Source organism: Orbicella franksi, chromosome 2 (assembly GCF_964199315.1).
Source record: "Orbicella franksi chromosome 2, jaOrbFran1.1, whole genome shotgun sequence".
NCBI lineage: Eukaryota > Metazoa > Cnidaria > Anthozoa > Scleractinia > Merulinidae > Orbicella > Orbicella franksi.
This window is the reverse complement of record NC_138146.1, coordinates 23,085,205-23,096,849: the sequence shown is the minus strand read 5'-3', so window position 1 is coordinate 23,096,849 and position 11,645 is coordinate 23,085,205. Positions and strand designations below refer to the sequence as shown.

The window sequence follows — 11,645 nt, the reverse complement described above, 5'->3', positions numbered from 1 at the left end:
GAACTGATTTAAGCAGATTCTGGAGCTCAAAAAGAATAAGAAACTGAAAAGGGGACTATTTAACGATTAGACCCGTAGCCCTTGTGGGCTATGGGTCAATAGCCCATGAGGCGAAGCCGAATGGGCTATTGACCCGTGGCCCTTGAGGGCGAAGGGTCTAATTGTTTTAGCATCACCCAACTAGTCGGACAGAAAAGACAATAATGAAGTTAATTTCGCTACTCGAAGACTATTACTAATAGTCCTCCAGTAGAGATAACAGATAGATAACAAATAGTTTTTCAGCCGGAAGACGGTAACAGTTGGTACTTAGCAATATGCTACTATTGTGGTGTCCCTGGTTTAAGTACAGTTTCATTAAACTTGATTTGGTCACAGAGGAAAATTTTGCTTTCATTTTAGTCGTGTATTTGGTAGCGTAGTTGATTGCGTCATTGTCAACCCTAGCACGGGCGTGGCTATTTTAATGTTTATTTGTTCAGTGCAGATAATAATTGCCCCAGATAACCAAAGTAAGTTCCAGATGTTTTCCGGCCGCCAATTTGGTGCACCACAGAGGAACACCAACATGGCGGCTCCATACTAGGTTCTGTAAATTTGCGCTGAACATTTCGACAAATATCTCAACTTTGGGACAACGCACACACCTCAAACTTTCTACTTTATTTATCTTTTGTAATATCAAAATTTCTTTGACCTTATCCACTGAATGGTTTTTGATTTTATTTTTTATTGCGTGACAATGAAAACGCTCTGTAAAGGTCCGGTAATATGGGCAACATTTTCCTTCAACTTGTCTCGCAACATTGTTGCATTACAAGTTAAAACACATTGTTGCGCGTATTACCACGTTTGTGACCAACTTGACTCGCAGCAAAATACAGTGTTGCAAGTCTGCAGAATTCCACAGGTATAATTCAATTGCTTAATCGTGTGTAAATAAAGATGGCGCCTTTTTGTAGCATAATTTAGCATTTCAACGAAGTTGCACTTCGACTTCTGGCCGTTATTTTTTTCTTAATTTTCCGTGCCAGCGAAGTCCTCTCAGTATGAAGCTCAGTGTCGTTTCAGGTAGCTAGGCGAAAAGTTGTATTTTTGCGACAGTTCTTCCAAGCCTTTTGCCTTTTTTCCTGCGTTTGTTTTGAGGGGACAAACGAGGTGCCCCAAAGACTATGATAGCTCTCGACGTCTTTGTACAGGACAAATTTATGACTTCCGAGAGTTACTGGTCTACTTCGAATTCAGACTCGCCTTCACCGTCCGCCATGCCCTGTTTCTTTATTTGCCGCGCGTCGCGACAGCCAATCATAAGCGTTGAATTCAAATTTGTTGGGAGACAAGTTGTAGCTTCACTGGTAATACAAGCAGCAAAACTAAAATTTGTTGCGGAAAGTAGAACTCGAGTCTACTTTGGGCAACATATTTCCTCAACTTGCAACACTGTATTTTGCTGCGAGACAAGTTGGTCACAAACGTGGTAATACGCGCAACAATGTGTTTCAACTTGCAATGCAACAATGTTGCGAGACAAGTTGAGGAAAAATGTTGCCCGTATTACCGGACCTTAACACAAAAAAGTTAAATCTCATGTAACAGGGACATTAACATATGTAGATGATCAAATGCGCTTTACAACATATACAATCATAAAAAATAAAATTAAAATCCACTTAGTAAAACTCGAAAGGATCAATTAAAAATGTTAAAAATTACATCTACTACTGAAACCTTACCTAATTATAAGAACTACAAAAAACCCTATCTAATAGCTCTTTTCACGGTTAATTTTTCTCATTTGCATTACAATGTAATCCAACGTGGATGCGAGTCAATTTCGGGCTAAAACTACAAAATAGCCCGAAATTGCCTCACATACATGCTAGATTTTATTGTAATGCAAATGAGGAAAGGTAACCGTGAAATCCTAATTAAAAGCTTAAGTGAAAAGGTGAGTCTTCAGTAAAGTTTTAAATTTGAGGTTGTACGTAAGTTCTCTTGTGTCATCTGATTGGCTCATCAGTAACTGACATCATTTGCTGAGCTATATTTTACACTCATGTGACTGTGAATGCTGGTAAATAAACGGCTACTTTTGAAATCAAGCGTTGCAAATTATTTGGAGAAAACAGTCATGTTTCCACATGGCATAACCCCCTCCTCCACACACACACACCTGGATAACCAAAAAGAAAACATCAAAAGTTCTTTGAGAGCTATGTGACTCAGCAGGTTAAAATCAACAATTATCACTCCGTATTAGGAAGCCTCGACTTGAATCTATTGTTTAAACTCTCGTCACTCTGAACGTGACTTGTAATGACGTGACACCCACAAATATCCCACGGCAGATCTGATTACGATATATATTTTTGTAAACCAGCTGAGAAACCAGATGATTGAAGTTAAGATATTTATTGATGACAGCACTTTCAGGTAGGTGCATGTCCTGGTTAGCTAGTTAAGGCTCACGCTTAACCATTCGTTACTATTCTGGCTACCGTTCCACAGGCGACAAGCCAAAATATAAAATAAGCGATATAACCCTAGGTATTATAGACGGCGATTGATTATAGGCAGCCCAATCGTGTAATTTGTTAAGCGAATGGTGCATGGTGACCCAATGGTGTTCACGGAGTGTTGTGATTTCTCGTGCATTCTAATCTATGCTTCGCACGTCGAGTTTTTAAACATGCCATACAGTTTAATCGCCATGTCGAACTCTTATCATTTTCCTCGGATGTTATTTTTCAGCCATCTTCTATCGGGCTATCTGCAACTCTTTCATCACGAACTATTTTTCGTTCACCTTGAATTTCATCAACATGTCCATTTCTTGCGTCATTACGTAACCTTTGTACCGCGGCGCAGTAGTTGCGTGTAAAATTTTGTAACACTAGTGAGTCACTTTGCTTTAACGATTTGACGACCTGAGACTTTAACGAATGATAATATAAGAAATTTAACGTCAGCCATTCTATGTTGCTTTATGTGAAGGGAGTCAAAAGAGAACTTTGTGACCAAATCAGGACAATCAGTGACCGGAAGCCGCGCGCTCAAGCCCGTCAAACACTAAATTACGGGCAATCCGATTTTTTTATTCAAGAACATCAAAAGAACCTAGCCAGTCTAAACTCTATGTTGATCAAAAAGTCCTAAACAATTCAGAAGAGCACGAATAATAATAGACCTCAAATCCAAGCCTTCGTCCTATAGGACGAGCAAAACTACCTGGGGAATTCCGACTTGCACGTGATGCGTCTGGTCCCCACCCAAGACGTGTTTTGGGGGATATCAAGCAACGCTCTCAGCGTTGCGTGACACCCGCAAAAACGGCCGCGTCAAAAAAATAATATTTTCGCAGATTTTTTTCTATTTTTGAGTTGGGAGGTATAACAAACTTGCCCCACAGAAACAGTTGGTTTTGTTTTCCCTCGACCCTCAAACAGTTTCCTTTGGGACCAGTCATTATTGATGTGCCCCGTGGGGTGGGAATCTGACTTGGTTGATATTGGGTTGGAGCTTCTGAAACTGTACAGTAGGGGTCGAGGGGATTTGAAAAAGTTGCCTCAAAATCTTCGGGAAACTAGAAAATATGACGAGATCACAACGCTCTTTGTATGCAACTTTGTGACCTTGAAGAAAGCCCTAAAAAGCTCTTTGTTGTGTTTTGCTCGCGGAAAATTTAATCGCTGTTGCATGTTAATGATATAAGTGTATAAGCAATACTTGAAACACAGTGGAAATTCAATGTAGGTGTGCCCGGATGAATTTTTTCCTTTGTATGGCGTGGGGTTGGGACATTTGATGGCCTAACATGGCCCGAGGGTGGGGTATTTCAGCACCACTTAACGGAATTTGACCAACTGAAAATAAAAAGCCTCCAGCCCCAGGGTAGAGTGTTTTGCGGGAAATTTAATGTGGAATTCCCCGATCAGGTAACGACAAGAAATTGTGACCAATCATGACAGATAACAGCTGTAAAGCCATGTCCAAATGGGAAATATTTGTCAATCAAACATTATTTGGTGACCAAACATGGCCCTGTTTGGGTACCATGTTTGATCGTGTTGAATTGTGTTTGATAAAATTTGAACGACGTCAAACATTAGATCTAACATTGTAAAACCTTTTCCCGTTTGGAGGGCTTTGTCAAACATGTTTTGTGCGCGCATGCGTTCTCGCTCATAGATATCGCGCGAGCTTTGTGTGTGAGCTTACAAGTGCCTATGTCGTGTTATTTACCTTCAGTTAGCTAATTTTCAATCATCCTTGTTTACACTAATGTCCTTTTGCACACAGAAAACTTATTTCGTGGTCCTTAAGTGAGACCAACAATTTATCACGACAATCTTTAATGGAACTCAACATGACGGTGTTCTCGACCCAGTTGCTTATAGGGGTAATTCTTACTGTTTGTCAAACAAGTTTGATATCATTTGGCCAAACATCAACATGTTTGGTCACCAAACAATGTTTGATCATGTTTGATCACCAAACATTTCCCGTTCATACTGGGCTTAAGACCTAAAAGGAGAGCTAATCTTGTTTTCGTGCCTATTTCAGTAAGGATTGGTACATGATCATTGTATTTCTTTCCGTATTTCAGCATCAGAGATGGAACACTTTGATAATGACGCTGTTGTTGATGTGTCCACGAGCATTCAAGAGCACCCCTCCCTTAGTGAGGACTTTGATGACGCATCACGTGAAAGGGTCTTCACGGTATCTGAAAGAACGCTGCTCATTGCACTCGAACCCGGTCGCGCTTCCGTGTGAAAGGCGACACTCAACATCATCAACTTCATTGAAGGTGTTGGTTTCTTAGCTCTGCCGTTTGCTGTAGCTGAAGGTGGAATAGCAGCGGTTGGAGCTTTTATTATCATGCCTATTATCTACTGGTTCACGGCCAGAGTGCTGGTCGAATGTCTGTACAATAGACACCCTGTCCATGGTAACGTACGTGTGCGTTCTTCGTGGAATGAAATCGGAAAAGCCATTTGGCCTCGCTTTGCTGGAACTATGGTAGCTGTGGTACAGTGCTTTGATCTGACCGTTATCGCGACTTCATATCTTATCGTGTGCGGCTCGCTGATGAAATCCGCTTTCCCGTCAGTACCCCTGACAGCAGCACTGTGGACGTGCATTGCGGCCGCTGTGGTTCTTCCATCGACATTTTTGAAGTCGTTGTCTCAAATTGCTTGGCTGAGCGTCATTGGAATTTCAGCTTTACTGGGGACTGCCGCGGTTATTCTGTGGTACGGGGCCACTCACCACTCACAGTGGGATCTCAACAGTCTCTTGTTCTGGGACACACAGGGGTTTCTTATTTCCCTGGGGATCATCATGTTCAGTTACGGCTCGGCCCCTATTGTGCCCTCTGTTGAAGAAAGCATGGCTGACAGATCTAAATTTGGACGAGCTTTAGCACTTGCTTATATCGCTGTAGTCTTGTTCAAGCTGACCTTTTCGATTTTCGGTTTTCTTTCATTCTCTTTTGCCACGGATGAAATTGTTATTAACAATCTTCCTAACAGTCTGCCCCATATTATTGTCAGCGTAGTGTTTGTCGTAAGTTGTCTTTTTTCATATGCACTACCACTCCTTGCAGTTTTTCAGTGCATCGAAGATTCCAACACTTATTTTTTACTGCAGACGAAAGTACGATTGCCGAGATTCGTCTGTTTTGCTGGGCTTCGAGTTTTGTTTGTTTCTGTTACCCTTTTAGCAGCAGCCTTCATTCCGCATTTTGGTTTTTTGACGTCGTTTTTCGGTAACTTGTCGCTGCCGTTATTCAACTGCATTCTGCCTTGTGCGGCTCATTTGTTTCTCAGAAAAAAGGATTTAAGCTGCTGGCAGAAAGCTCTGGATTACATTATGATTTTGTTTGGTGTCCTGGTGTCGATTTTTGGAACGTTCGTTTCAGCCAAAGCATTATATGAAGTACTAAACCAATGAACATCAAAGCCGAACTCATGGAGTTTCCTGGCTTTGAGTAAGAAACAGTTTTAGAAAAGAGACGCGAATTTTGAATTTTAACACACTGATGCTATGTATATAGAAGAGAGAAGATAACTAATAAATTTAAAGCGTTTCTTTTTTTTCTATTTTTGAGCAAATTATTGTCGTCAGTTGTGTGGTAAAAGAAAGGAAGCGGAGTGAGCGGCAGTGGGGGAAGAAGGCGTTATGATTTATTAACCGTAGGCGTAAACGGGGGAAGGGTAGGAAAGGCGAAAAGCGATGGGAACTCAACCTAGTCGAAACCCCCTAACCACTAATATACCATTTTTTGACAAGGTAATTCTGTAATAATACTCAGGCTCTCCTATATAATGGCTCATTTTCACATGCCTACACTAACAGAAACTTCATCTCTTTTCTGTATTCCTGTACTTTAAAGATTCAGTCAATGCGATTGTACGGTAGGGCATGTTTTAAACAGCCCCACGTCTAAATGATAGTTTTCCCGCGCTTTTCCTGTGATAAAATCACCTCTAATGTAACTTTAATCGGAAAATGGTACCACTTTCGGGTGAATCGAGCGTCTTACCTTATAAGGCCTGATGATAGGCTGCGAGCAGGCTCATGCACGTTCGAGCGGCGAGCGCGAAATTGAACGGCGAAGCCGCTAGACGAGAAAGTGACTTGGCGCCTCTTCACCAGACTCCTTCCCGCCGGATCGCTTTGCTGTTTGCCGCTCGCGCGCGTGACTCGAAGGTGAGTCTACTCGCAGGCTAGCCTGATGACAGCGGGACATAACAGTAATGGTATAACCAGTTCAGAACCAAAGCATCGTGAATGAAATAGGCTTGTGAAAAGTTCTGAGACCCCGTCCAAACTAGCGAGTTTTCGATGATGCGTTAAGCGTTTTCGCTGAACTCAGCGTTTTCGCTGGACTTTCGCTCCTAACTGCTCCCTTCAGCTCTAACGTTTTCTCAGCGTTTTCCTAAATCAACACTAAACTTTCGAAAATGCTAATATGCTAAATGAGAGAAAAGACCACAACTGTCATTCGTCATTTCTGTCATTTCGATAGCCTCCGATTTTATTCACCGCTGAGATACTTAGAATAGTACACCGCCAATAAGGTCAAATTCTTCGAACAAATAATAGAGGTAAGTAGGTTAAATCTGCATGCGAGCCACGTGGCCCGTCACCGATACCTAGCGCTAGCGCTATCTCCGGTTTCTGCGGTATGACGCGACAAGGCGTGTTTCTACTCACCCCTGGATGGGATGCTAGTCCATCGCAGGGTTACCCCCTGGCATCAACTCACCGGTACCATTTATACACCTGGGTGGAGAGAGTCAGAAGTGTCTTGTTCAAGAACACAACACAGTGTCCCTGGAGTCGAGCGCACTAGCCATGAGGCGTCGCGTGTGACAGAATTACAACTAGAAAATAATGTTTCGAAACCAGAAAGGCAAATTAAGATTAGGAATTTCAAAAGGTCAATTGTTACACAGGCTTAGCTTCTTTATTCCCCACATTTTGTTCATACTCTCTAATAATTTCATTATCCTCACTATAGTAATCACGCAATTTAATGGTTTCTTTTTAAAGTCCACTCGGCCAATTATGTAGTTAACCTTGTCACAGTCGTTTTAATGAAAATAATCTTCCGCTTTTTTGTTCATATGACATGGTGCGTATTGTGTTCGTTATGTACGTGTATGTCCATATATTAAACTGATTTTTTTCTTTACGAAAACCGAAACCAAACATGTGGGACCTTTTCTTCTTAGCTGACCACTCGGCTCGGAAAAATGCCAATAATGTCACCTGAAAAAAACAAAGGATTCAAGAAAATGCAAATAAATTTGACAATATTGGCGTCACGCTAAAAAAAGATCAAATCTTATTTTCAACAAGTACTTTTTATTATTGCAGGTATTTTTTGTCGAAAAAGATCATAAAAATATTTCAAGAAATGCACCAACTAAAATAGGTTCCTTTAATTTTGGTTATGTTTTTCGGATGGAAACTAAAATGTTTATAAAAGACAATTATTTTTACAGGCTCTTTAGATATACTCGCAATGTGATATGTCTTGGGTCATTGGTCATAGCCAGCCAATAAATCGAATATTTCATAAAATATTCATTCGCCACAAGCTTGTCATTTCGGGTGACACCTTATCCCGAAGCGAACAAAGCGAGTTATGTCGTTGCATGCGTGTCCTCGATAACTGTTTACCGAGTGATATTTGGACTGGTTTACTCATTAGATTTCTAATGCTAGTGTCAAACGAAGTTTGCCTGTGTCATTGGCTGTTTGAGTGCGTTTTTTTGTGAAGCTCTTACAAGGTAAACTCAAGATTTCACAATGCCAATGGCTTTGACCGGTTCTTCGTCATCAGTAAAAGATAAAAGGGGTTACAAAAACCTTCAAGAACTGTTACTGTTACACAGACGCTATGAAGAAAAGGCTGTACGTATATTTAGAAAAGGATTATCCGACGCAAACAGAGGTGATCAGAAACACGCTACTAACAAGACACAGACCGGTAAACAGCTAGCGAATCCAGCGACAGGCAGTGGATTAACAGAAGAAACGCGAACACAACGCAAGAAACCTTCATCAAATCTGCACTATGAGGACTTATCGAAACCGATTTATCTTAATGATCAGGAGTATTTGAAACAGCTACTTCTAAAAAGTGAGGCTAATGGCAAAATTTTTGACGAGCACAATGTGACTCACTTCGAAGATCGTGCTCAACTTATATTACCGAAATTGGAAGGAATACCGCCAGAAAATAAAGAAATATTTTACACAACGCTTCCAAAAATGCCGCCGTTGCCAAAAATCAAGGACAGTAAATTTAGCTCGGTTAAACCGCACAGAAAGAAGGCACACGATCGGCAACTTTCTCGACGCGACGAGCCCAGCACGTTTGCAGCAGAAACTTGTTTAACCGTTCGACAGTTGCCTAGTGACCACTTTATGCTTCACGACTCGTCTTCAATATCAGCCGTTTCACAATTTCCACGTATCTCACCGCCGCGAGAAATAGACCTCTCTTCGGAGGCAATAACCACTGACGAAGGACATCTTTGGCTAGTGCCTTTTGTAAATATTGAAATTCCACCCTATCGTTTAGCAAAATGGAATGAACTTGAAAACGGAAGTTCTTCGACGGAGGGAGTTAGACACAAAGAAGCCGCGCAAAACGGTGTCAGTTCAGATAAAAGGGAAATCGAAGATTCGCAACCAAAATATAAAAGAAACGTACATTTCAGTGAATTTCTTCACGAAATTCATCTTTATTCTCCCATCTCAACGCAGAGCATTAAGTCGGCGAAAGAAGATGGAAACGATATCAATAATTTATCACTGTTGTCGTGAAATATTTAATTTAGGTAAAATACGACAGTTATTTTGCAGTGTGTGCTGTCGAGAGAAATATTAATATAAATATCGCCCTAATTTCCTCATAAAGTATGTTTTTAGTGAGCAACAAACTTTTCAAGACCTTATTAATTTACGGCTCATTTCTATTAGTTCTTAGAAGTCGCTGAATATCAGAATTTTATTCAATAAAATTAATTACCAGTTTACTCAGTTGAAGAAACAAACATGCTAATTGTCTTCTCTCATTCTATAGAACTATAATACTTTTTATGGCTATACTTTAGGTAAATTATTCGCTTTGTGTAAGAAAGTTTTATTCCATATAACTACCCGCCGCCCTTACAAAACTGCATGTATTATGATGAAATGAATCTAATTTTATCGCGTGACTGGTTTTTGCAATAAATTAATAGGAATTGTTATTTACTGTCGTATGTTCCTTTGTACATGTGTTTCTAACACTCTCCCTTTGGTTGCCGTAGTCTTCATGATATTTTTAATTCAGAAGCTATGGAGGTAAATTTCTGGGATTGTGCAACAATGCAAAGTCTTTGATCTAAATTATAGTGTCTTCAGACACCAACAACAAAATTAATAATTCTCGAGCCAGTGGTTTCAAGCTTGGCTGAAGATTTTATACTGATCCGCGAGTGAGTGTTATACCTTGATGGTTTGTGACTTACATACCATCCTAACAAATTTAATAAACTGACTTCGATGAGCTCATAGTTATACTTATAAAGCGTTTCATGTATTATAGGTCACATAATATTTGACACTGAGTAAGTGACTACATGCAATGGAAGTCAGAATAATATATAAAGCTGCGCGATACGGGGAACTAAGTCCTTTCGAGAGCCATCAGTATATAGATTCTCCAAAGTGGTCACATCACAGTTTGTATATATATATGATGCACCAAAAGTCTCGCTCACACCAAGAAAGATCGATTAGGTTCAATATACTTCGGTCACGATCGGCTCCCATCAATTGCAGGAGTTGAGCAGCCTCATGAGTATTTTATCACAGTTGCAAGTGTGACTGCAGCAACATGGTAAGGAGAAATAAGTTGATCATTTCTAAATTCTCCTTTCTTTACGTCAATTTTAGAGGGCAACGGTACATTAATCGTCTTCTGACAGTTGATACCTTACCATCACCCCTTGAGGTAATTTGATGTCAATTTGTCGAACCGGTGTGGAAGGGGGTTGGGGAATTGTTTGCTCGGTCTGTTCTTGTTGCATTCTCTTGGGTTCTAGTCTAAGGGTCTTCAAATCGACAGTAACATCCATAGTTTCCTTGGCCACGTTTCGCTTCAAATCGTTGTTTGTGTCTCCACCTTGTGGTAACGATTCCTTGTTTGACCGCACGCCCCAGCCATTAAAGAAACAACTTTTAGGCACTTCAATTTTGCTTTTACTTTCACGCACTGACTTGACTTTGTAGCCACTTGGCCGAGCGGAGAAAGTAATGCGATTAATTTTCATGTTTGTAAAGTATTCCTTAGTCGGTTTCTGCCTGTTTGTGTTCTCACCAAAATCTTTTGTATAGCACTGAATGCATTTGTGAGGATCATTGGCGCAGAACACCCCTGGCGCTGACTTAGAAATACGTTCTTTACACCCACGGTTATCTCTTGAGTTTATCATATTATCTCTCTTCGATGGAAGCATTTCGTCGGCGGTGACTGAAGAACTTGGTACTCGATAAGCCTGTAATGGTGCACGACCCGTTCGAATGGCTTTCTTCTCTTGTTTACGCTTCACAACCCGTGTTTTTACCTTTTCTCTGGACGTGCTTGGAGTCTTGGGTTGCAAAGATAGAAAATATTGTTTCTCTGGAGTTCTTCTAGCTCTGGCAAGTTGTTCCTCGTGTCTCGACTTCAATTCTTTAGTCCGACATAAAATTCTGTCGTCATGTCCATTTTGTCTTGTGCTTCCCTCAAGTGGCATCAGCGAAGTGTGCAAATACTTAAGCCTTCTTAATGCCTGCTCAATCGACTGGTCTTTTGATGTCTTTTTGCCTGTAAACTTCGCATCCATTATCTCGCAATTAAACCGCGAATGAATCCTTCAATCCACAAACGTTTTTAAGTGCACAGTTACAGTTATTTCTGTTGTATTGATGTCCCACGCTACTGAGTGAGTTACCAAACAAACAATAATGCATTTGTTTGACAAAAGAAATTCTTTTCTTGTTGAAAGCCAATGTGATTCATCAAAATTAATAATTGCGGAATATTTATTAGCACACGAATTACCGCAATTTAATTGTTTAACAAATAAGTCTAATAA

At 40.5% G+C, this 11,645-nt stretch overlaps 3 protein-coding genes across 3 annotated transcripts; 2 read left to right on the top strand and 1 right to left on the bottom strand.

Annotated features, from left to right (window-relative positions):
* The first annotated feature begins 4,476 nt into the window (after positions 1 to 4,476).
* Positions 4,477 to 6,486, top strand: LOC145478745 (vesicular inhibitory amino acid transporter-like). Its single transcript, XM_081456861.1, has one exon. It carries the CDS (start codon positions 4,882 to 4,884, stop codon positions 5,953 to 5,955), a length of 1,074 nt encoding a protein of 357 aa, XP_081312987.1. The 5' UTR covers positions 4,477 to 4,881; the 3' UTR covers positions 5,956 to 6,486.
* Positions 6,487 to 8,062: 1,576 nt separating this feature from the next.
* Positions 8,063 to 9,775, top strand: LOC145478743 (uncharacterized). The gene has a single exon (XM_081456859.1). The coding sequence runs from the start codon at positions 8,323 to 8,325 to the stop codon at positions 9,343 to 9,345; it is 1,023 nt and encodes a 340-aa protein (XP_081312985.1). The 5' UTR covers positions 8,063 to 8,322; the 3' UTR covers positions 9,346 to 9,775.
* On the bottom strand, positions 9,520 to 11,595 carry LOC145478744 (uncharacterized). Its single transcript, XM_081456860.1, has one exon. The coding sequence runs from the start codon at positions 11,391 to 11,393 to the stop codon at positions 10,476 to 10,478; it is 918 nt and encodes a 305-aa protein (XP_081312986.1). The 5' UTR covers positions 11,394 to 11,595; the 3' UTR covers positions 9,520 to 10,475.
* Positions 11,596 to 11,645: the final 50 nt, after the last annotated feature.